The sequence below is a fragment of the Bacillus rossius genome, chromosome 1 (genome assembly GCF_032445375.1).
Source record: "Bacillus rossius redtenbacheri isolate Brsri chromosome 1, Brsri_v3, whole genome shotgun sequence".
Taxonomy (NCBI): domain Eukaryota; kingdom Metazoa; phylum Arthropoda; class Insecta; order Phasmatodea; family Bacillidae; genus Bacillus; species Bacillus rossius.
In genome coordinates this window covers 175,933,868-175,960,741 of record NC_086330.1, presented here as the reverse complement: position 1 = coordinate 175,960,741, position 26,874 = coordinate 175,933,868, and the positions used below count along the sequence as shown (strand labels likewise).

The 26,874-nt window shown below is 34.6% G+C and overlaps 1 protein-coding gene across 1 annotated transcript in view; it reads left to right on the top strand.

The window, feature by feature from the left end:
- Nucleotides 1-26,874, top strand: part of LOC134527114 (beta-parvin) — a 96,752-nt gene that overhangs the window by 22,795 nt on the left and 47,083 nt on the right. Inside the window, exons 2-4 of the mRNA XM_063359475.1 lie at nt 11,571-11,705; nt 20,808-20,897; nt 22,586-22,759. Coding sequence (XP_063215545.1) covers nt 11,571-11,705; nt 20,808-20,897; nt 22,586-22,759 — 399 coding nt within the window. The remainder of the gene's footprint in view (nt 1-11,570; nt 11,706-20,807; nt 20,898-22,585; nt 22,760-26,874) is intronic.

Below are 26,874 nucleotides of genomic sequence, written 5' to 3'. Positions count from 1 at the left end.
TATAAAAAATCTTATAACTGTAAAATTAAAATACAAACAACCCTATAGCAAATTTAATTTCAATATGAAAAAGTCTACAATAATGTTTACAAGAAACAAAATTGCAATAGCAATAAAAAATATCGCAATTTTGTTACGTTGTTAATATATATATTATTTTTAATAAAGGCAATAAAAATGACATAGGTACTCAATATTTGGAATACAATAAATATCTTAAGCCCTACATAATTGCTGCGATATTCAAAATAAATGCTTTTCTTAAATATAGTAATTAAAAAAACATCGTAAATAAATTATGAACATGCATATTATGGTGAAGGAAAGTGGACACTATCACACTGAAAAATCTTAGAGGGTAGTTTTCCTCATCTTATTTCTTTCTTTGCGTTTTTGGTCTTGTTCGTTAAAATATTTCATGTTCAAATACTTGATACGCATATGCGTTCTTGTCCTGACAAAACAGTATATAACTTCTTCTGGATATTTATTTTCAGTAGTTCCGCAGATAATTTTAGTCAGTGATTCAAAAATCCGCTCTTTTTTGCACAAATTGTTGCCATGAACATTATCAAAACACATTTCAGCGATCTTTATTAATTCAAAAAATTCATTAGTGGGACATTTTAAGTTACCCTTTGATTGTACATGTATCCAGCTATCGTCCTCCGAATTGAAATCCGTAGTGCCAAGGTCGGGATATTTATTTCTGAAACGGTGAGCTATATAGCCAGAAACATATTTCAGCCCTTAAAGAGAAATTTCGTCACATGAAAGGGGCCTGGCCGCTAAATCTATGTATATTTCTTCCATGTCAGCAAGATCTATTTCATTTAAAGGTGATTTCTCTTGAAATGTCTTTGTAAAATACATTTACTTGCACAAAAGTAGTTCTGTACTTTCATTCTGATAAGCACTGCCCTGTTCCATTCCATTTGACGAAAAATCACTTACCAAACACATTTCGTCTGTCTTCTCATCCGTGTTTTTCCGTTCAGCAAAAACTGTTGCAGAATGTTTTCACAATATGTAATTTATAATTCTGTATTTAAAGTCAATGGGCGACAGATGCGTATTTTGATGTCCCATATATCTAATATACGGAAGAAAAAAAACACTAACACATCTTGGTTTAGTTTAACTGTTAACAAATATTTAGGTTAACAGGTCTTATACATATTTTCGTGTGTTTTACTGACTGAGTTATACTGGACATTAATTAAATTGATCGCTGATATGTATACTTTTAAACGAAATTTTGGATTTATTATTTTATGTGAACTCTAATGCGTTAAAAAGTGTAAAGCAACACTACACACAGGAAGTGATGTCTAGTGCACTGCCCTATGCACATTAGTTAACAAAAAAATAAAATAAAATATTAATTACTGATAAACAATACCTAGATGTCGTGATACAAGTAACACATGCTTATCCGATATTTATCTCAATTAGAATACGAAAGAGAAAGGCAAAATAATCAACTGATTTTAAGACTGATTTATTACTTACACACGAATAAACAAATACCACGTATTCCTCAATACAGTAATTCCTTTTAACCAAAATATCACTCCGATTTTTTTAACTATCGTTGCCAGGTACATGGGCACGACTTCGCAAATGTCAATGTTTCACGTAGAGTTCAAAAATGGATTTACGGTTCGAAAAATTCACTAACTCATAAATTAAATCAACTGTCCGATAAAACATAAGAACTATAGACTCAAGACCACTAAGATAGTTGTGAATTGTATGTTCATATGATCGTGCCATTAATAATACTGAGAGGCTAAATAATTTAGTAAATATAATATTTAATAGCGGCTTGTTTTAGTTTATCCCAGCAACATCAACAAAGTCATAATATCAATCGGCAATGTTAAAAAGTTGCAGGGTGTTAGTACAGCGTTAGTGATAGAGTTAATAACAAAATGGCCATACCTAGACTAATGATATCTTCTGACGTTAAAACTTAAAAATCGCGTATTCCCGTTCGCAACTTAACATACCATCAGCAGTCTGATGATAACCTTTTTATACATACTATTATTACCGCACACGTAACATAACTTATGGTAGGCCCGCGTTAGGAACGTCCTGACGCGGAGCTTCACGCACCAAAACGGCCAAAACCAAGCTTCTTTTTAGTAGAAACTTTTACAACAATATGCTCGAGGCACTTTTTGTAAGTTCCGCCGAAACCTCGGGCAATTTCAGGCCGTGAAAAACGTAATTCCAAAAGCCGCAATTACTTAATAATTTCATACAGAAAAGCCTTAACGTCTGTAACAATGTCAGAAATATAGTTCAAAACCCAAAATAAATTAAACATATAAATTTAAATAACGTAGCACAGAATAATAAAACTGTAAACAAACATTTGAAGTATTAAGGTTTCAGTGTTCTGTGCAATGTAATATTACAAAAGGACATTTGTAATTAGTGTGTCCGGCATTCTGGCATCGCTAGCTAACATTTTCAATTTTTTTTTATTTCTTATAACGAGAATAGCCTAGTGTTGATTTGATGTTCTAAATAAATTTTAATAAATATAAAAACAATTTTTTTTGGTTAAATTTAGATCTGCCATTCTAGTGTGCATATAGCATACCCTAACTAACCGGAATACACAACTGATGTTCTATGCTGTCAAAACATATTAATCTGAAGGGTAAAAATTTATTTATATGTGTAAACAACTACCAAAAAGAATAATCACCCTGTCAGTATTCAAGTCAAAACATAACCGCTAAAAAGAATTTCGCTGTACGAATTTTTCTGTACAGAGACAATTTCCTTGCTTGAGCGAAGATACTCCACTATGAAGCGCGACCTTGACAGACCCTTCGTTGCTTCGGCCTCCTCTCTCGTCCTCCCTCTACACCCCATTCTTCCCCCTCCCCTCCCGCAGGCAGGGCCAGCCGACTGGAGCTCCGTCGGACCACCTGGTTCCGACAAGCGCCGCCCTCAGCGCCACATCGCGGGGACATTCTTCCCGGCGGCGAGAGTTTTACACGCAGCACTAGAACTGCCACTACAGAGGGCATGTTTAGAGTCGGATCGTATCAAAAAAAAAAAGATATGACACTATATACATAACTCAATAGTGTTCTGCCAATTATGTTTTCATTTTCATTTAAATTTATTCTTTAAATCGCTCCTGAAGTAGTCCAGCATTGATCAATGGAAGTTGTCAATATTAAACTGTAATTTTGACAATGAAAGTTTTTTTTCTTACTTTTATAGGTGCAGAAACCTATTCGTACACTCGTTTCTTGAACTATACTTAAGTTTAACATAATTATGTGTTTTCTAAATAATTCTGGCTTGGAATAAAAATAAATTTATTTCAAATGACATAACTCAGTAAAAAAAGTTTATTAAAAAAGATTCTAGGTATATTATGTCTTAAAAAGAAGCATCAAAAATAAATATGTACAGTTAAATTAGTTTTGTCGTAATAATTTCCATGCACCAATCGCCTTAAGGACACGGCCACTAGAGTGCGCCGAAAACCAGGGAAAGAGAACTAGGATGAAAAAGGTTGATATGAGAGTACAGAAGTCTGACAAAAATTAAATAAGAATAAAAATGCAAATTTAAACTTAAATTTAAAATCTGTGCCAAACACACCAATAAACGGCACAAATACAAGCCATGCTTTCGCCTGGTCGCCCAAAGACACAATTCAATAATTCTTAAATTTAAGAGTGTTTCTATGATAGAAATTGTTTCTTTGAAGCCTTTGTGGATAGAACATGATAAATGATCTAGCGGCATATCGGTGACGTCACTGGGCCGGTTGATTGCGTTCGGAGCGCCGCGCGCACCTGCACGACCCCTGCGTTCACTACGCTGCACCCGATGACACCCGCATTTCGTCGCACATGCACCCCAGAGAGGCGCCGAGGCGGTATAACGGCCTACGCGAACGAAAGGAGCCCTTGGGCGACGTCATGCTGTTTAAAGTTTATCCGTGGAAAAATGAAAAATGGTGAATAATATTTCCAACACCATTGATGCATGAGACCACTGTGATATTCTGGCCACGTTCAGCAGATGTCATTCCTCCTATTTGCTTTGAACCTTTCTCAGCAAATAATTTAGGAGGTACATGAACAGTCGTTAGGCCTGTCTTATCAACATTCCATATTTGGTGAGGTTCGAAGTTGTTTTTATTTAGAACATCTTGGTAGTTCTTGAAGAACTCCGAGACTGTGGTCCTATTGAATGATGTAGAGCGGGACAAGCTTGTTGATTCTTGTTTGCGGAGAGATAACTGTGTATTGCGCTTCCGAAACATGCGTAACCAACCCTCGCCTGATATTTGCTGTTCTTGCCACTCTGGCACCACTTTGTTATTATTTTTAGCATACTGATATGCCAATTTCCTGGTCTCTACTGTTGTGAGGCCATAATGAAGCTTTGCAGAAAGTAGCAAATAACTGGCAAGTTATTTCTCTTTTTCAGAGGAAAACACTTTATGAACATCAAACCTAGATTTGTATTTGAATAATTCATAGTTTTGCTCCCTACATTTAACTACATAACAAGCTACTGCAGGTTTCGCAACACCATACTTATCTGCAGATCTTCTGATGGTCAATTTATTACTAAGTACATCATTCACACCTGCCTCCATTACTTCTTTTAAAGGTGTAGGTCTCTTCTTACCACTCTTGATGTATGCCATTATCCTCAAAATTTAATAAAGTACATTTAATACATATATTTAACAGTATTTTTTTTCCTAGCCTAAGTTAATTCTAAGTGTGTAGGGGAGGGTCCAGGTTAGGGGAGGACCTGAGTGTGTCTCAGGCCGAAGCCTATACACTCTACCATGCGGGTTTTTAACCATGGAGGACAAGGGCGCGTGCATCGTGTGCTTATTGCGGTTTACTGGCCAGCCATGGCTGCAATTGGCGCAATGACTGACGCCCCATTGGTCGCCTAGCTTAAAAGCTAGCTAATGTGACCCAGGTAAAACCTGCATAGACACAGGGAAAACCCTGGGCCGGTTCATGCGGGGATCAAATAACATGCATTAAGCAAGCAGGTAACTACTGGACAAGAGGGAAGAATGGTCCAGGTAAGAAGAGTTGGAGGGGCTGAAAAATCAACCATGCTGGAGTTGGGTGCTTGGGCCTTGCGGCCCGCATTTAAAGTTTGGGAACTCCTGGATTATTATTAACCAGGGGCGCAAGCGCTCCCAGGGGCGGGCGACTTCACTCGTCAGCCCAGCCACAGCTGCCCAGGCAGACACAGTTAAAACAGAAGTGGGCAGACGAGCCAGTAAACTGGCTCGAACTGCGGGCGCACAGAGCGAAAGGCAGCCTGACGTTGCGCCATCTTCATCTTCTTTCTTCAGGTCAACAGCAGTATTTTTCAAGCCAGGGTGGGGGGAGTGAACCAACTTCGCCACCCAAAATCCCCGAGACGGTTTAAGGTCGCGCCGCTCGAGGCTACTGCTGCCACAGCTACAGCAGCCCCAGCTGAAGGTTCCTGATGTCTTCCTTCAGAGTTCCGATGCATTTCAATTCCGTTGCGCGCGCAGCAGTTCACAGATCCGCAAGTTCCAGCCCGCAGTTCGTCTACACTTCGCTACTATGGCACATCGAGCTCCCCTGCGGTGCCTTCGTCGACGAAGCTGCTTCCTGCCACTCGCCGAGCTGCATTCAGGCTACCTTTCACCCCGATAGCCGTAATAACGACTCCACAGGCCGGCCATTGGTCCGCGGACTGCTATTGGTTATTCACAGCCACCCCAGCGAGATTGCAACTCTCGAGCTGGACTCCCGTATCCGCCACCCGCGGGACGCGGTCGGTAGCAGTTGGCACTGCTAGGCCGCCCCCAGCACGCACACAAATCCCGCGTGCACTGCCAGCCTTCGGTTACCCAATAGGGCGCAGGGAACTCCCAGCCAACAGCCCGCGAGAGAGATGCGCACGCCCCGAGAGACGACCACCGACCTATTTAACAGTAAAAAATAACATTTTCAAATTATTAACAATTAAAAGAAAACATAATGTATGTACCTACTGGGACATCCCCAAATACATCAGCCCTTAGGCTCTATCCGAATACCTAGGGATGCATCCTTTAAGTTCACGTCCCTACATCCCTAAACAAATTCACCCACAGTTTAAAGGATGCATTCTAAAGGATGTACAATATCCGAATTGTTTTACAGCTAGCACTACCAGCTGTCATTGTACTAATTTGGATTGGCATTTTATATTCATGACATCTATGGTGGGACAGTAAAACGTAAATGAACATTCGAAATTGTAAACAATTTCGGATGATTTCAGTTATCGTTGGGAATTGAAATATGGAAGAAAATTTCAATCGGGGACTTGTTGTTCCTACAAATCAAATTAATTTACTGTTTATGTGAATTATGTAAACATATACTTATGGAATAAGTATTTATAAATACCATAGTTACATTTCACGTGTTTATCTTCTAGTTAAAAATACATTTTAATTAACTATCTCGTATAACACGTTCGCTCTTTAAGGGTTATGTTCACAGTAACAAAGCTTAGGGATGTATGGACGTATCAGTGGATGCGAGAGTCGCATCCCTAAAAATCTTGAATTAGTGGACTCATGAGAGGATGCATGGACATCCCTTGTGAGAATTCGGATACAACTCAAAGATGACTGCGTCCGTTACGATGCACTATCTATGGATCCCTTAGCTAAGGGATCCATTAAGCCACTATTCGGATACAGCTTTAGTGTTCCTAGGTACATATGTACACAACTCTTAACCTAAAAATTAATAAAAAAAAAAATTGGTTAGCTTTGAAAATAAAACAACTACTTTTGCTGAAAGCAAACCCATATTACAACTTAACAGTCACCTTATAAAATAAATTATCACAGTATTACCATGCAAAACAATGATCCATGTATACAGTGGGAAAATTAAATGTATTAACTATCTCTATACATGTTTTAGCTATTGTCCCTAAGTACACAGTGTCCATAGGTTGAGCACCTTCCCCTATATATATATATACATATATATATATATATGTGTGTGTGTGTATATATATATATATACACCCCACACACACATATATATATATAGAGAGAGAGAGAAAGAGTGAGAGAGAGAGAGAGATAGAGAAAGAGATGTGTGTGTCTACACACACACAACACATCTATACAGACGAATTAAGGCGATTGGTGCACGGTAAAAAACGGTCACAGGCCCGAAAACAATGAATTTTGTATCATATGACCACTAAAGAGTCTAGATGCCTATGTGGGTGACCGTTACTATGTAGGGAGGTCAGGAGCTTAGTTCCAGCTCGTCAGTGGTGAGATGGCCTTCATACGGGAAGGGTGTCGCTGGTGGTCGCTCTGCGGCCTGCCATCTAGCGGGAACTAACAATACCTCGAAGGTTGTATCTCGCTCTCCCTCTAACACACAGCCGATAAGGTTCTATCGTGCCCGGAGGAGGGGAAGGTTTATCAGGTTTCTCTTTCACTCATTCTTCGCCATGGGGAGGCGGAATAGATTATTTTTTGTCCGCAACTGCGCAGACGTCATGTGGCCACTCCCGCACTCTTCTCACTCAACTCGCTCATTCTCTCACACTATTTCAATAAATCTTTTCAAATCTTCAACATCAATACTTTAAACCATTGCGCTTCCTACGGATTAATTATATTTCATGCAAGTGCCCGAATTCAGCTGCAAAAAAATAAAACGCGTAGTCAATTTTTTTCTTAAAAAACCTTCCCAAACACTGTGTGTTAAAAAACATTCTGAAAGCCCATTTTTCTAGATAAATGGAAATTTTAAATCACCTACGCCACAAGGAAACATTGTGCTTTAATATTATGTAAAGAAAAAACCTCTTAGTTTTATAGTTATGTAAAGGTGGTGTGATATGTTTTATATGTCGCACCATCTTATCATCCATGTAGAAGAGTTACCCGAAAAGCTAACAAGACTATTGCAATGGAAATGGAAATATGTTTAAGGAAATATTTTTCAAATGTTTGTAAACAGTAAACAACATATAAAAAATCTTATAACTGTAAAATTAAAATACAAACAACCCTATAGCAAATTTAATTTCAATATGAAAAAGTCTACAATAATGTTTACAAGAAACAAAATTGCAATAGCAATAAAAAATATCGCAATTTTGTTACGTTGTTAATATATATATTATTTTTAATAAAGGCAATAAAAATGACATAGGTACTCAATATTTGGAATACAATAAATATCTTAAGCCCTACATAATTGCTGCGATATTCAAAATAAATGCTTTTCTTAAATATAGTAATTAAAAAAACTTCGTAAATAAATTATGAACATGCATATTATGGTGAAGGAAAGTGGACACTATCACACTGAAAAATCTTAGAGGGTAGTTTTCCTCATCTTATTTCTTTCTTTGCGTTTTTGGTCTTGTTCGTTAAAATATTTCATGTTCAAATACTTGATACGCATATACCTTCTTGTCCTGACAAAACAGTATATAACTTCTTCTGGATATTTATTTTCAGTAGTTCCGCAAATAATTTTAGTCAGTATTTCAAAAATCCGCTCTTTTTTGGTCAAATTGTTGCCTTGAATATTATCAAAACACATTTCAGCGATCTTTATTAATTCAAAAAATTCATTAGTGGGACATTTTAAGTTACCCTTTGATTGTACATGTATCCAGCTATCGTACTCCGAATTGAAATCCGTAGTGCCAAGTTCAGGATATTTATTTCTGAAACGGTGAGCTATATAGCCAGAAACATATTTCAGCCCTTCAAGAGAAATTTCGTCACATGAAAGGGGCCAAGCCTCTAAATCTAAGTCTATTTCTTCCATGTCAGCAAGATCTATTTCATTTAAAGGTGATTTCTCTTGAAATGTCTTTGTAAAATACATTTCCTTGCACAAAAGTAGTTCTGTAATTTCATTCTGATAAGCACTGTCCTGTTCCATTTCATTTGACGAAAAATCACTTACCAAACACATTTCGTCTGTCTTCTCATCCGTGTTTTTCCGTTCAGCAAAAACTGTTGCAGAATGTTTTCACAATATGTAGTTTATAATTCTGTATTTGAAGTACATGGGCGACAGATGCGTATTTTATTACATGCTTTATATTAGCTTCACCTGTATATTTGTTTGTCTGTCCGTCTGTAACTCTTTCGACTAAGAGTGAGTGTTTCATCACTGTAAAATGTCCCACTAATTTCATCATGTTCGTTAGCCGAGCGGTCTAAGGCGCGCGACTTCTGAGACGTCAGCTTTCGGATTCAGCGATCGTGGATTCTACTCCCGGCCACGCCGGAAAAAAAATTTTTTTTTTCTGGTAAATTATAAGATTATATCCATACATCTAACTGTAAATGATTCGGAGAGACTTTACCATTTCTTTGTGACGTTGCAACTCCAAATAGTTATCTCAGATAGTAATAGGTAGTGTCGGCAACTCATTTACCAATGAAAATTATACATAAATATAGTTTAAAAAACTAAAAAAACATGCTTTTAAAGAATATCAAACTAAAAAGTTAAAAATAAATATAGTTTAAAAAACTAAAGAAACATGCTTTTAAAGATTATCAAACTAAAAAGTTAAAAATAATTTTAAAATTTAATTTATGACAATAGTATATAAGCAATACTAGTATAAATGAGAAAAAAGCATGGGGTGCTTAATATACAAAAAATATGGCACAAAGCGCCTCAAGTTGTACAGTATTAGCAACTATGTTAAGAACTGTTATTTTATTCACTCAGAGAAAAGAAATACAAAATGCTAAAATTTGGCGTTTGTCTTTTTATATACTATATAGGTTTGTTATTATATGTTTGTTGTAACATGTATAAAAATGTTAAATATATTCAACAATATTTGGTAATTATATATATTAAAAAACTTTTATGTACGCAACTTGAAACTACATGAAAGGTTTTCAGTCTATAAAGGCCTATTCTATGATTTTTTAAAATTATTAATTCTTATGCAAACAATTAATAAAATTGGAAGTTTCTTACATTGTCAGTATATTCATAGCATTACAGTTATTCCAAACAATTCTCTACCAGTGTTTACCTAAGGTTTGCATGTTACGTTGGTTCTTCTACTAATACACGTATATTACAAGAGGTTTGTAATAGATTAAATGAGGTAAGTAAGAATTCGTTTTTATAAACGTTGTGTATGAAATTATAAATTTTGAGATGTATAATAACAAAAAGAAGTGCGTTCCGAAGACATATGTCGGTAGTGTTACCCACTGAAATATTATTCCCACTTCAACTCTCTGTAAAAATAAAAGTATGGGGTTGAATGCATCAAAAGTGGTATATAAATAAAATTTGAGGCTTCTTCCTTATTTCATACGCTAGTGTCCCCCACTTACAATTGCAAACAAAAATTTTTCCTCGATGTTGTAATTTACTCTGCGTAATCACAAAAAATTTTGGCAGTAAATAAGTATTTAATTTTTAAAAATGAAAGTATTCATGTTTCGAAAAAAAATTAAAGCGATGTGGGGAAAAATGTTAATAGATACTCCAGTAAAATTTTCAGTTTGATTGTTTTGATAGTTTCGGAGCATTTGCGAGGTTAGTTTGGAGGATTCTCGGCCGCGCGAGGCGAGTTTGGCTCTTTTTCATTTTCTTCCAGCGTAGGAAGCCGATACCCGGCTTCACCTCGCATCCTCTGCTGGCCTTCCCTTGTAGATGTATTACTGTATATTAGCTCCATGAGCGCGACCTTGACAGTTCCTTCGTTTCTTCGGTCTCCTCTCCGTCATCCCTCTACACCCCATTCTTCCCCCTCCCCACCCGCAGGCTGCGGCGGGCCGGAGCTCCGCCGGACTACCTGGTTGCGACAAGCGCCGCCCTCAGCGCCACGTCGCGGGGACATTCTTCCCGGCGGCGAGAGTTTTACACGCAGCACTAGAACTGTCACTCCAGAGGGCATGTTTTGAGTCGGATCGTATCAAAAACAAAAGGATATGAAAATATATACATAACTCAATAGTGTTCTGCCAATTATGTTTTCATTTTCATTTAAATTTATTCTTTAAATCGCTCCTGAAGTAGTCCAGCAGTGATCAATGGAAATTGTCAATATTAAACTGTAATTCTGACGATGAAAATTTTTTCTTCTTACTTTTATATGTGCAGAAACCTATTCGTACACTCGTTTCTTGAACTATACTTAAGTTTAACATAATTATGTGTTTTCTAAATAATTCTTGCTTGGAATAAAAATAAATGCATTAAAAATGACATAACTCAGTAAAAAAAAGTTTATTAAAAATATCCTAGGTATATTATTTCTTAAAAAGAAGCATCAAAAATAAATATGTACAGTTAAATTAGTTTTGTCGTAATATTTTCCATGCACCAATCGCCTTAAGAACCTCCTCTTTTTTTGAAGTGTTTTAAAAAATCTTCACTTTTGATTGGAACAACTCTCGACGTACATTCGATTCAATTTCGTCAACCAAGGAAAAAAAAATTCTGTCAAAGTCGATCTATCGAAAATAATTAATAAATAGTTTATTTCTCTACCCACAGGTTTCGTGCCTGTAAACATGGCGTCTCCGAGGCCGAAGTCCCCGAGGCCTCCCGTGTCAGCTAAGAAAGATGAAAAGGAAGAGTCCATTTGGGAAAAGATTGGCACTTTGGGCAGGAAGAAACGAATTAAAGAAGGTAAATATTACTTTGAATTAGAACTGTTTAAAAGTTTTCTATATACATTTAGGATTTATTGTGATGTGACCATATATGGTCATGAAACATGTCTGGAAAAGGGGGCGTGCTTTGTTTATTTTGAATGACTACATATTTTATCCAAAATAAAGTGATTCGAATTGATGAGTTCTTGTACAGCATGGAAGTTAAGTTTTATATTTTGTGTCGCAACATTATGACTAAATGTACGAAAATAGCTTATAGGTTACTTGTAGTTTTTCCCAGAAGCCATTTCTTTCAACTTTCACCCCAAATTGACAATGGAACTGCAAACGATAATTGTTCCGTGTCACGTATCCAAGTATATCCCTTGATCCTGATGGCATGATACTGTGGTACGTGATGCTTGTCCAGTTGGGGTGACTTTTGAAAGTACCTATTGGCTTCTGGGAAAAAAATTCAAATAATTCTTGTATAAGTTTTAATTTGGCATAAGAACACTTTTTGGTGGTTCTTCGTTATTGTGTATCCAGTTTATTTGAAAGGTTTATCATTCATTTCATATCTTCAAATTCAAATATAGGGAGTAGTCTAGATCCCAATACCATAACAATATTGATGATGTCAACATGGTGGTGCTGGTCTCACTACCACACCAACATTCTTACGGGACATGAGCAGGAATATGGGGGTTTTGGGCGTGGAACAATAAACACTATTTTTCACTTATTTCATTTTTTTAAATTATACTTTTTGGTATCGTAAACGAGAATGTAATTCCCCCTACTCTAATCTATTTTACGATACTGATGTTTTATTATCAAAGAAATGATGTCTGTAGATGTTACAAATAATGCCCTATTTTTTAGAAAACTTCGTGATACTGAAAATAAATGGTGAATTATAAAGAATTAAATGCCGGTATAGTAAAATAGACTAGACCTTAAAAACTCTCATTTTCTAAAAATTAAATACTGGTATCACGAAATAGACTTTATCAGGTGGGTCTATAGTCTGCTTCACAATACCGCAAAAATACTATGGCAAAATGTCTCTGTTTCACCAAATGAAATGCCGGTATCCCTTTACAACCTAGACCTGGTAGAATTTAAATCTACATTATGATAACCTAAACCTTTAATTTTCACCTAAATGAAATACGCGAAAATTATTGTGTCTACATTCTCTCTTGCCAAAACTCATTCCCTGCTTATACCGTAAGGACGTACAGGTCATAATTGCTTCAGTATAGCATTGTTAATGACCATCAATTTCTCTGCCATGTCATGACGTAAATGTATATCATTTTTGTTTATTAGCCAACCTACCCTCACCAAACCGTTTTGCTTGCAAAACTAACCTAATACACAGCTCAGCTCTAACGTAACACATCAAACGAAGTGTACATAAAACTACAAGTCTTAAAGATTTTAAAGCCACAGAAACCCACTTATAGCAATAATATTTTACTGTCAACATTTCTCTTGTACCTAGATATTAAATTAAGGCAAAAAACAATTGCCATTACTCCAAAAAATTTAGTCAATATTGCAAACATGAAATACACAATCATATTAATTTATAAAAAATAAAAATGATCTTCAACTTCTCTCGAAACTTCTACACTTATTTCTGCTCTTTTTCAATAACTTTTTTATTATCTACTAAATAATTTTTGTTCATTCTTCACTTTATAAAACTATTTATTTACTTATTATTTCAATCCTCCTTGTATCACATTCACTCCAAAACTCATATAATTTGGCTTTTTTTTTTCTATGGCGCTATTTTAACAGACTCTGTTTCCAGTAAGCCTATTCAATACTATATTTTCCTTCGTTCCACAGTTAAATTTTTTATCATTGGCATTGCTACTTCCATGATGTCATACATTACTTTCTTTCGAACCAATAGGAATCTAGTATTGTAAAATGAACTTGACCCCTATATTTTGGTAATGGTGCAGTTTCAAATCTCTAACAAACCAATCCCTTTCTTTCTTTTAATATTTTATTTAAAAATACAATGGGGTATGCGATAAGGAACCATTGCCCACTTTTTTTGTGAATTCAAGTAAAGAAATATTAACCAAGTTTTTACCAAAAAACTGAGTTGATAGTCTTGTAGTTTTTCAGTGAAAAAATTAACTCCAAAAATGATTTTTTTGAGTTTTAGCTAATCGGCAGATCCGTATTTTTCCTTGAAAACTGTGTTTTCAAATTCCTACTGGATTCTAAGATATTCAATAGAGGGGAAGGCAATGGGGACAGGAACAGTATGAAGTAAAAACACTTGAAAACTGTTAAAATAATGTAATTAAAATAATTGAAATCACTTTAAGGAAGAAATATCAACAATTTCAATAATTTTGTATTCACATTTATGTGTTTAAAGGCGATTGGTGCACGGTAAAAAACGGTCACAGGCCCGAAAACAATGAATTTTGTATCATATGACCACTAAAGAGTCTAGATGCCTATGTGGGTGACCGTTACTACGTAGGGAGGTCAGGAGCTTAGTTCCAGCTCGTCAGTGGCGAGATGGCCTTCATACGGGAAGGGTGTCGCTGGTGGTCGCTCTGCGGCCTGCCATCTAGCGGGAACTAACAAAACCTCGAAGGTTGTATCTCGCTCTCCCTCTAACACACAGCCGATAAGGTTCTATCGTGCCCGGAGGAGGGGAAGGTTTATCAGGTTTCTCTTTCACTCATTCTTCGCCATGGGGAGGCGGAATAGATTATTTTTTGTCCGCAACTGCGCAGACGTCATGTGGCCAATCCCGCACTCTTCTCACTCAACTCGCTCATTCTCTCACACTATTTCAATAAATCTTTTCAAATCTTCAACATCAATACTTTAAACTATTGCGCTTCCTACGGATTAATTATATTTCATGCAAGTGCCCGAATTCAGCTGCAAAAAAATAAAACGCGTAGTCAATTTTTTTCTTAAAAAACCTTCCCAAACACTGTGTGTTAAAAAACATTCTGAAAGCCCATTTTTCTAGATAAATGGAAATTTTAAATCACCTACGCCACAAGGAAACATTGTGCTTTAATATTATGTAAAGAAAACACCTCATAGTTTTATAGTTATGTAAAGGTGGTGTGATATGTTTTAGATGTCGCACCATCTTATCATCCATGTAGAAGAGTTACCCGAAAAGCTAACAAGACTATTGCCATGGAAATGGAAATATGTTTAAGGAAATATTTTTTCAAATGTTTGTAAACAGTAAACAACATATAAAAAATCTTATAACTGTAAAATTAAAATACAAACAACCCTATAGAAAAATTTAATTTCAATATGAAAAAGTCTACAATAATGTTTACAAGAAACGAAATTGCAATAGCAATACAAAAATATCGCAATTTTGTTACATTGTTAATATATATATTATTTTTAATAAAGGCAATAAAAATGACATACTCAGTATTTGGAATACAATAAATACCTTAAGCCCTACATAATTGCTGCGATATTCTCAATAAATGCTTTTCTTAAATATAGTAATTAAAAAACATCGTAAATAAATTAATAACATGCATATTATGGTGAAGGAAAGTGGACACTATCACACTGAAAAATCTTAGAGGGTAGTTTTCCTCATCTTATTTCTTTCTTTGCGTTTTTGGTCTTGTTCGTTAAAATATTTCATGTTCAAATACTTGATACGCATATACCTTCTTGTCCTGACAAAACAGTATATAACTTCTTCTGGATATTTATTTTCAGTAGTTCCGCAAATAATTTTAGTCAGTATTTCAAAAATCCGCTCTTTTTTGGTCAAATTGTTGCCTTGAATATTATCAAAACACATTTCAGCGATCTTTATTAATTCAAAAAATTCATTAGTGGGACATTTTAAGTTACCCTTTGATTGTACATGTATCCAGCTATCGTACTCCGAATTGAAATCCGTAGTGCCAAGTTCAGGATATTTATTTCTGAAACGGTGAGCTATATAGCCAGAAACATATTTCAGCCCTTCAAGAGAAATTTCGTCACATGAAAGGGGCCAAGCCTCTAAATCTAAGTCTATTTCTTCCATGTCAGCAAGATCTATTTCATTTAAAGGTGATTTCTCTTGAAATGTCTTTGTAAAATACATTTCCTTGCACAAAAGTAGTTCTGTAATTTCATTCTGATAAGCACTGTCCTGTTCCATTTCATTTGACGAAAAATCACTTACCAAACACATTTTGTCTGTCTTCTCATCCGTGTTTTTCCGTTCAGCAAAAACTGTTGCAGAATGTTTTCACAATATGTAGTTTATAATTCTGTATTTAAAGTACATGGGCGACAGATGCGTATTTTATTACATGCTTTATATTAGCTTCACCTGTATATTTGTTTGTCTGTCCGTCTGTAACTCTTTCGACTAAGAGTGAGTGGCTCATCACTGTAAAATGTCCCACCAATTTCATCATGTTCGTTAGCCGAGCGGTCTAAGGCGCGCGACTTCTGAGACGTCAGCTTTCGGATTCAGCGATCGTGGGTTCTACTCCCGGCCACGCCGGAAAAAAAAAATTTTTTTTTTTCTGGTAAATGATAAGATTATATCCATACATCTAACTGTAAATGATTCGGAGAGACTTTACCATTTCTTTGTGACGTTGCAACTCCAAATAGTTATCTCAGATAGTAATAGGTAGTGTCGGTAACTCATTTCCCTATGATAATTATACATAAATATAGTTTAAAAAACTAAAAAAACATGCTTTTAAAGAATATCAATTTAAAAAGTTAAAAATAAATATAGTTTAAAAAACTAAAGAAACATGCTTTTAAAGATTATCAAACTAAAAAGTTAAAAATAATTTTAAAATTTAATTTATGACAATAGTATATAAGCAATACTAGTATAAATGAGAAAAAAGCATGGGGTGCTTAATATACAAAAAATATGGCACAAAGTGCATCAAACTTTTTTTCTCATTTATACTAGTATTGCTTATATACTATTGTCATAAATTAAATTTTAAAATTATTTTTAACTTTTTAGTTTGATAATCTTTAAAAGCATGTTTCTTTAGTTTTTTAAACTATATTTATTGATGTTCCATACCTCTAATATACGGACAGAAAAAAAAACACTCTAACACATCTTAGTTCAGTTTAACTGTTAACAAATATTTAGGTTAACAGGTCCTGTACATATTTCCGAATGTTTTACTGACTGAGTTATACTGTACATTAATTAAATTGATCGCTGATATTTATACTTTTAAACAAAATTTTGAATTTATCATTTTATGTAAACTCTAATGCGTTAAAAAGTGTAACGCAACACTACACACAGGTAGTGATGTCTAGTGCACTGCCCTATGCACATTAGTTAACAAAAAAATAAAATGAAATATTAATTACTGATAAATAATACCTTGATGTCGTGATACAAGTAACACATGCTTATCTGATATTTATCTCAATTAGAATACGAAATAGGAAGATAAAATAACTAGGTAACTGATTTTAAGACTGATTTATTACTTACACAGTACAGTGCATTTTGAAGACAAATGGGTCTTAAGAAGCGAAAATCGTACTCGATTAAAGGATGGTATGGTGTTCGGTATATTAAGGTTTCCCTCAAAGTAGCGGTTTCAGAATGCTTTTAAGATATTAGTTACATCCCAACATAAGTTTAAAACATTTCTCTTAAAAGTGTGCTTCGTAGCATTAAAAAATGTGCCTTAATTATTTTGCAAATTAATCATTGTTATGGTGACGATGTCAGGGGTTTTCGTAATTTTTTTTTAGAAATATAGTACAGTATTAGCAACTACGTTAAGAACTGTTATTTTATTCACACAGAGAAAAGAAATACAAAATGCTAAAATTTGGCGTTTGTCTTTTTATATACTATATAGGTTTGTTATTATATGTGTGTTGTAACATGTATAAAAATGTTAAATATATTCAACAATATTTGGTAATTATATATATTAAAAAACTTTTATGTACCGACTTGAAACTACGTGAAAGGTTTTCAGTCTATAAAGGCCTATTCTATGATTTTTTTAAAATTATTAATTCTTATGCAAACATTTAATAAAATTGGAAGTTTCTTACATTGTCAGTATATGCATAGCATTACAGTTATTCCAAACAATTCTCTACCAGTGTTTACCTAAGGTTTGCATGTTACGTTGGTTCTTCTACTAATACACGTATATTACAAGAGGTTTGTAATAGATTAAATGAGGTAAGTAAGAATTTGTTTTTATAAACGTTGTGTATGAAATTATAAATTTTGAGATGTATAATAACAAAAAGAAGTGCGTTCCGAAGACATATGTCGGTAGTGTTACCCACTGAAACATTATTCCCACTTCAACTCTCTGTAAAAATAAAGGTATGGGGTTGAATGCGTCAAAAGTGGTATATAAATAAAATTTGAGGCTTCTTCCTTATTTCATACGCTAGTGTCCCCCACTTACAATTGCAAACAAAAATTTTTCCTCGATGTTGTAATTTACTCTGCGTAATCACAAAAAATTTTGGCAGTAAATAAGTATTTAATTTTTAAAAATGAAAGCATTCATGTTTCGAAAAAAATATTAAAGCGATGTGGGGAAAAATGTTAATAGATACTCCAGTAAAATTTTCAGTTTGATTGTTTTGATAGTTTCGGAGCTGTTGCGAGTTTAGTTTGGAGGATTCTCGGCCGCGCGAGGCGAGTTTGGCTCTTTTTCATTTTCTTCCAGCGTAGGAAGCCGATACCCGGCTTCACCTCGCATCCTCTGCTGGCCTTCCCTTGTAGGTGTATTACTGTATATTAGCTCCATGAGCGCGACCTTGACAGTCCCTTCGTTTCTTCGGTCTCCTCTCCGTCATCCCTCTACACCCCATTCTTCCCCCTCCCCACCCGCAGGCTGCGGCGGGCCGGAGCTCCACCGGACTACCTGGTTGCGACAAGCGCCGCCCTCAGCGCCACGTCGCGGGGACATTCTTCCCGGCGGCGAGACTTTAAACACGCAGCACTAGAACTGTCACTCCAGAGGGCATGTTTTGAGTCGGATCGTATCAAAAACAAAAGGATATGAAAATATATACATAACTCAATAGTGTTCTGCCAATTATGTTTTCATTTTCATTTAAATTTATTCTTTAAATCGCTCCTGAAGTAGTCCAGCAGTGATCAATGGAAATTGTCAATATTAAACTGTAATTCTGACGATGAAAATTTTTCTTCTTACTTTTATATGTGCAGAAACCTATTCGTACACTCGTTTCTTGAACTATACTTAAGTTTAACATAATTATGTGTTTTCTAAATAATTCTGGCTTGGAATAAAAATAAATGTTTTTAAAATGACATAACTCAGTAAAAAAAAGTTTATTAAAAATATCCTAGGTATATTATGTCTTAAAAAGAAGCATCAAAAATAAATATGTACAGTTAAATTAGTTTTGTCGTAATATTTTCCATGCACCAATCGCCTTAAGTAGCTCAACCTCACAATTTTCCCAGAAATCTAGGTCCTTTACAACAATTTAGTTTTCTAGACTCCAGTTGGAATAAAAAATGACATTTTGCAGTTTTTTGTAAATTTTATTAATTAAAGAGCATACATAATGTCACTGACCTTAAGTACATAATTAAACATGTCATTATAGTTACCATCATCTAAACGTGGCAAACCTACCCAATATGATTGACAATACAAATGGGCAACAATGTGTAAAAACTCATTTTGATGGTGTCAACTTCAATCTCCCATCAGTGCTGGTTGATACTTTAACATTCGCCCAACAGACGTATGTTGAATAATGTATATATCTAAATTAAAATGCAAAATTTGTGTGGACACAAATTTAGATGTAATTATTTTACAAAAAATTGAAGCATCCACACAACATACATAACACATGATAGCAACATGGCAAATGATAAAAAAACTATGTACCTCATTTTACATTACTTTAAATCGCCTGAAATTCACTGGCACGTAACTTCATATTCACAAAAAAAAATTAATTTCTTCAAGTGTAAATACTTAAAATAGAGTTATAATTTTTTTTTAAATATCATTGACCTTGCATAAACCAAACCTTTCATTTTAGTTATGATAGTGAGATTAGTGAAACTGATATACTAAAAAATGATTAGTATTATTTTTCCTACTGCTTGCACCATCTTAAACATTATGACACCATGCATTATCATGCCTTGACATGTAACCTATAATTACATTTTAAACTTATCAAAGCAGTAGGCTATGTCAATCATTAATGCAGTACAAGTGACTGATATACATCCTAATTCAAACATACCGAATCGTAAATCAAAAATGATGTGATAAAAACTAATAAATACCTAAATATTTCAATAAATACCTTATTTCAAACATAACCACCCTATGATTAAAAAATGATATAGTGAAAACTAATACATAACCATTTCAATAAAAATGCCATGTATTATTAGCCTCAATGCCCCTTCTGGAAACTTGGCAGGTATGCAGTGATGCTATATATATACAATATGGAAGCAGTGATAGCACAGTACCTCCTAGCTTGCCTATTGAACCACCACAGTGTGCCTGCCAGTTTTTCAAAAGTTTTAAATGCTGTGTATTTGTGTTAATTTTTTTATGTTATCAAATACTTCTGTAGTAAATGACTGTAGATTTTATAAATTAAGGTGGGTTTGTGCTAGTGATGGCTCAAATCACAACTTTCTAGAATCCAAATCTACAATTCAAATCCCAAAGAGTACTTCGAAAATATCTCTCGAATCTGAATCGAGGTCTCAATAATAAAATAAAATAATGTACAAGAAATGAAAAATATTAACTATGGTGTTGAAACATTTAACTCTTTAAATTCATGAACTAAGTCTCCAGAATCAATACATATGTAATGTTATTTATATAATTACATATGTTAAAAGTACAATGTATTGAGGAATTATAACATAATAGGTATTAAGAAAAGAATTACCTGGTAATTGTTGGAGGTTATCAGTGTTGAATTTTTTAATTTCCTTTATTTCCTCTAATATATTTCTTTGAATATTGTTCTTTGACTATCGAATCCTTTGAGTACTAAGGGTTTAATGGCATTTAAGGATTTGATTGGCCCATCCCTAGTTTATACACTAATGTTGCAGTACAAGAAGTGCAGGAGGAGGGAAAACATGCTATTGACTCGCCTGGCAGTCCCACCGCCCCAGACTTGCCTCCGGAGGACTACGACTTAGGTAAGCCATCCTTTCTTCCCCCAAGTGTTTCTGTCCTTAGTTGTAATTTTTTTAAAGCTGCTCTCTTGTTGCTGTGGCTGTCCTATGGTAGGAGCTATGGGCGCAAACACTTACCCCTCCTCCATCCTGCTCCTTCAGCCATAATCCCTCCTAGAATCTATAAAAAAAAGACTGTTTATAACTAAACGTAATCAATTCCAGTCCGCACCTGGCCTGAAGTCTGTTAATTTTTTGTGTGTGAAAATGTAAACTTTTGCATTTTTTGGTGATACTGTGAGTACAATGTCACTATGTGTGATTTATTTTATAGGCTACTTAGTATTCTTGAAAATCAGGTAAAAAAAAAACGGTAATGCTGTTTCAAGACATCAGAAATGCATTTAAATAGCTCTTTGAAAAATTATTATACGTATATATTTTTTTTTTTCAAAATTTTGGACCCTCTATTTAATTTGCTTAGGTATTCCACACTACCCAGATTTCTTTGGTCATTCGCACTCCGTACAATTCCAAAACAGATCCGTCACTGTCTTATGGATGTTTTTACTTTCAAGAGAACCCCTAAAAATCAGTTGTGAAAAGTTGTTCTTTAATCATTATGATTATTTAAGATGATGTGAAATCCAGTTTTGTAATTAATTGTTTCTTGCATATCACTATTGAACAACGTAGGCTTTTGCTTTGTTTTCTCAAGTTTGGCTTAGGCCATCTCTTTTTTTTGTGGAAACTTAATATTTTTGATTTATTCTGAAGGTACATACAGGAGATTCTTGTGAATTAGAGTGTTTTGTAAAATAAAAACAAATGCAGTAAAAACTATTTCTTCAAATTGTGAGCCCTAGTTTGCCTGTTATTAGATTTTGACTTGTGTATATGTATTTTATTTATTTCAAAGTAAATCACCAGAAGTACCACTTAAAGAAGTTTGTAAAAATTACCTAAATTTATTTACTCTAGATACGTACACCAAATAAACATTTTTTAACATTTACTAAAATTAATTTTTTTTAAAAATTGTTTAAAATACAGGTAAATGAGTGTTATAAAAATTGAATTTAATTAGAATTTAAAATTTTTTCTAAAATAATTGTTTAATACTTTTTGCAGTAGGTAGCTACTTACTTTTGATTGTATTATGATATTAAAATACAAACTAGTTCTGTACTAGCTAAAAAAAATTTCAATCACGTGATTTGCCTTCTTAAAATCTTTCCCACTTTCTTCTCTTCATGAGAGTTGGCCATCTCTTTAACATCTGTTGTTTGTGGGTGCGAGGATGCAAGGGCTTACCTTTGCTTGAGTTGGGACATGTGCAAGGCACAGCTCCTTCCACCATGACGCGTTATTGCATATTCATGGCATTATTTTTCAACCATAACAATTTCCACAGATTTTCCCTAAGTATGTGTATAAGCATTCAGCTTTGTGTTTTATAGTAAAAATTATCTTAATGTTATCTGCTATTTGTAAAGACTCTGGCAAACTCTTATGATTGAAAATTTTGCCCGATTTATTATGCCGACGTGGCAGGTGAAGTAGAACCATAATTTCATAGTTCACAGACTGTATATATGTTATGGATGTCTGATTGTGTGGATGTAAGAAAGGGTTTGGATGAAATATATGTAATCACTTAACAGAATTACTGTTAGTAAATTTATTTGAGTTTGAACTGTAATAAATTGCAGAGGAAAATGAAGAGAGGTCCATGATTGAACCTCGGTCATTCGAAGATCCAAAACTCAAAGAACTCATTGCTGTGCTGATTGAATGGATAAATGATGAATTGGCAAATCAGAGGATTATCGTTAAAGATATAGATGAAGATTTGTATGATGGGCAAGTTCTTCAGAAATTGTTGGGTATGTATAGTATGTAATTAAATTTTTACTTGAAAATGTGGTTTATGTTTTAAACATAAAACTTTGTTTTCTTCAGATTGTAAGTGATGGTGCCATTTTATAGAAGGGGGAACATGTTAAACATAGGGACAGTATTTAAGTTATGCATAGTTATTTGTTTTATTTTCATTAATATTATTTATTATTATTTCTAAAACTGCATCACCTGACTTCTTATGTGTAGGTATTAATCTTTTTCTCTTCAACATAGCCTCTGATTTCAAGTACTCATATGGTCTTTCTTGTAATATCCTATCCGAATGTCCATCTTTCCTTATTCCCTCTCCTCAGGATCTCAGTTCTCACAAAGAAAACAGCCAATCTAAAAGCCAACATTGGTAGAGGAAATGTAAATCTTTAAATTCTACCATGATGCCAAATAAATTTGCGAAATTCCCAGGTCTCTAGTTGTTTGTTTTGACCTAAGTGATCTTCTCTAGTCTTCTCCAATGTTTCATTCTTAATCTCTCCTGAAAGTTTAACTCTCTGCTCTATACATTGCAAAACTCTAGTCAAGTCCAACTTACTAGTGATAAGTATCCTTTTTGTGTTAAAGACTGATGTTTCAGCTAGAATTCAAGTGGTTCTGAAAATTTTTTGCATGCCAGATAGAGCAAGGAAAATAGTAGTATCAAATACATTTTGGTTTTAATCCTAAGAGCCAGGAAAAATGTATTCGCTTCAATCTTAGTCATATAACATCAGCAGTATCCAAGACTGAAATCCATTGAACTCTCAGCAGTGTAGTGTATAATTAAAGGGTCATTCCATGTCAGTTCATCCAACAAAAATTGAAAATGTAACCATTGTTTTTTAATTTTGATAAAAATTGGTTCATTTGTTTGGTGACATAAGGCAACTTAAAAACCAAAATTTCAGATTTTTATCTCAAATACTTCCTGAGAAATCGAAGGTTTCGTTGTGACCATTTTTGGCCTAAAACAGGTTGTAATGACAGCATAAATTGGTCAGTATCTGTGTTTCCTTGCTTTGTATTTCACTGTAATACCAATATTTCAGAATAAGATCACTTATACTTATGTAAAATTCTCTAGAGAATTCAAATTTTGCCACCAAATTGCTATATCTAGAATGGTTTGTAAGTTATAACAGAATTATTAAGGGGGTGCCTCCCATTTCAAGTCATGATTTTATATTTTTATTAATCACTAATTAACTTTTAGACTTTATCAATTGTTTAACTTTCACGAAATTAAAAATATATACAGTGTATACTTTTTGCATAATTAGCTGCCAAAGTTACATTTTTAACATTTTTGGGTTGTACAAATAAGGAGAACCTAATTTATTTTAGAACTTAAACTTTTTAGGTTTAACTGCAATGCCACTGGCTACTTCATGATATGGTTTGCATTTCTATCACAAAAACTCATTTCATGTTTCTTGGCTGTCAAAATCGTAACAAATTTGAGAATTTTGAAATGCCAGGTAAAATTAATTAATATTTTCTGAAATAAATTCAAACCATTTCTTGAAGTAGCCAGTGGCATTGCAGATAAACCTAAAAAGTTTCAGTTCTGCAATAAATTAAATTCTCCTTTATTGTACAACCCAAAAACGTTAAAATGTAACTTTGGCAGCTAATTATGCAAAAAGTATGCGCTGTATATATTTTTCATTTCGTGAAAGTTAAACAATTGAAAAAGTCTACAAGTTTATCTGTAATTACTGTAAATATAAAATTTTGACCTGAAATGGGACGCACCCCCTTAACATGACTGATGTTTCATGTATCATCTGCATCCTTTATTACAAAATAGACTGTATCTCAAAAGGCAGACCTCACAAAAAAATGAGCTTGGTACTATGTGAAAAAGAAGGAAATTTCCTATAAGATACATTAAAAAAAATAGTGGCTTTCTGCTCGCAACATGTAATGTACTCGATAATCGCTTACTAATGCTATATGTACACATAAAAAAAATTCCCTACTTACACAAATCTATTGCCAATGAATTAGAATCTACAGACACAATCCTCCAATTTTTGCAATTAGCAAACTGCATTGCTTTTCTGATAAAGCTGACATTCTATATCATACTTGCACAAGTCTTCTTTCAAAAAACTGTAAGTTCTGCCAGAGCTGCTTGTTGATGGTGCCTGCAAGATGCTGAGTATGTGTGCAAAAGGAACCCAGCACACATCGTCTCGAGGTGAAGGCCAGTAAAAGGAAGCACTTGGACCGGCAGGGTGCATGAAGGTTACTTGAGCATCTTCTTCTAACCTATCAATGTTGTTTACAACACCAACAAATCATTTTTTGTCATAAACACAAGACACATAGCAACCAGTATACAGTTTTGATATCGTACCACCAGGGTGTTTGCTAGCTGCTGTAGCGAAATTGAAAACTAAGGAATATGCATTATCCTGACTTGTTTTCTTCATTCCTATTTCATACTGGGATATTGGTGAAGCATTGTGAAACCCTCTTGTGCCTGGGATTGTCTTTGCCATAGTATACCGTTGTTGTAAAGTCGAACGAACGTCATCCACATCATTCTTGTGAATGTAATGAAAGATAATACCTGTTATGTGTTCATTGCAGTAGGTAAACATCTTAAACACTGATGTAATTTGGTCTTGGAATGGTCGTTGAAGACTAGCTTTTGATGTCAGTCGCTTAACAGTTCCCCCAATTCCATCGCAAGATGATTTGCCATAGCTTGTGGCAAAGAATGACCAAGAAGCTGTGAGCTGAAAATCTTGTGTGTGGTGGCACAAATTGAGGATATTCTTGCAGTTCTTGTACTGAGCAGCACAACCATCACTGAAATAATGTATGTGTTTTACATGAGGCAGGTGTCTTTTAACACATGTGACTATTTCTGACTGTGTTTTATACACCATGGAAACCTCATGATCCAAATCATTTGACAAAAAACAATGACTGCTTGTTTTCAAATTAGCATTGTCTGAATTTTTGTAGTAAATGACTACTGGATGAACTGTACATTGACTATTGGTCCAATTGTATCCTTGTGCTTCATTTTGGATAACGAAGGAAAAATTTTCACTGAAATCTAATAAAAAGCTATAACTTCTCTACACTTATTTTCTCTTTCAGCTGCTTGAGGTAGTCCGATTGTTTCTTTGTTGTATAGGAATGGGGTATGAGGAGTTCCATTTTTTGTACTAAAATTTCCATTAAGTCTTCTACACTTGAGGTAAGAGTTTGTAATTGTGTTCGGTCTGTACTGACCCACTGTTGATATTCAATCACATCATCTGCATCACTGTCTAAAGTATGATATAGATGCTGCCAGGGCCGGTGCAAGGTAAATTGGCGCCCTAGGCGAAAAACCTTAATTCCCCCCCCCCCCCCCCCGGCACCCCTAAAAAAATTTTCCTTGCCTGAAAATACATCACGTAAGCCTAATATTTTGTCAACAATCAAATGTAAGCAGGCTTGAGTTTTTTTTTACTTTTTTACTTATTACAAATCATAAACAGGTCACCGTGGACTTTAAATAATTACTTCTATCAATATAAACATTCCAAACTGTTACAAAAATCCATTTTCATCTAGTTTCAATAATCGTTTAACATATTATATCAGCTGTTACGTGTCGTGCTGCGCCGCCCCCAGCTACTTGGCGCCCTAGGCGGTTGCCTAGTTTGCCTATATGGACGTGCCGGCCCTGGATGCTGCTTTAGAGTATCTGGAGAAGGACATTGCTCACATTGTCTTAGCATACAGGCAGGATTTAAAATGTCACATACAAGATACAAAATAAGTGAACTATACTTTTCACCTACACCAAGACAGCGAAGAAGTAATTCGACATTTTTGTGTATAGTGCACACACAGACTGAATGGGTTCCAGAACTTCCAGCTAAAACGCACCATTTAGGACGCAACGTACAAAACTTTGAAAACCCTACCTTGAGAGATGGATATTTTGCCTTAAAAGAACAATATAGCTCATGCAAGTTGCATAGCAAAAGTCTTTTCTGTTTGTCAACATTTTTGGATATACTAACTTTATCTTTCATTCCTGCCATTTCCCTGGAAAACTCATAATCGTGATAGAAATCTTGAATGACCTGCACAG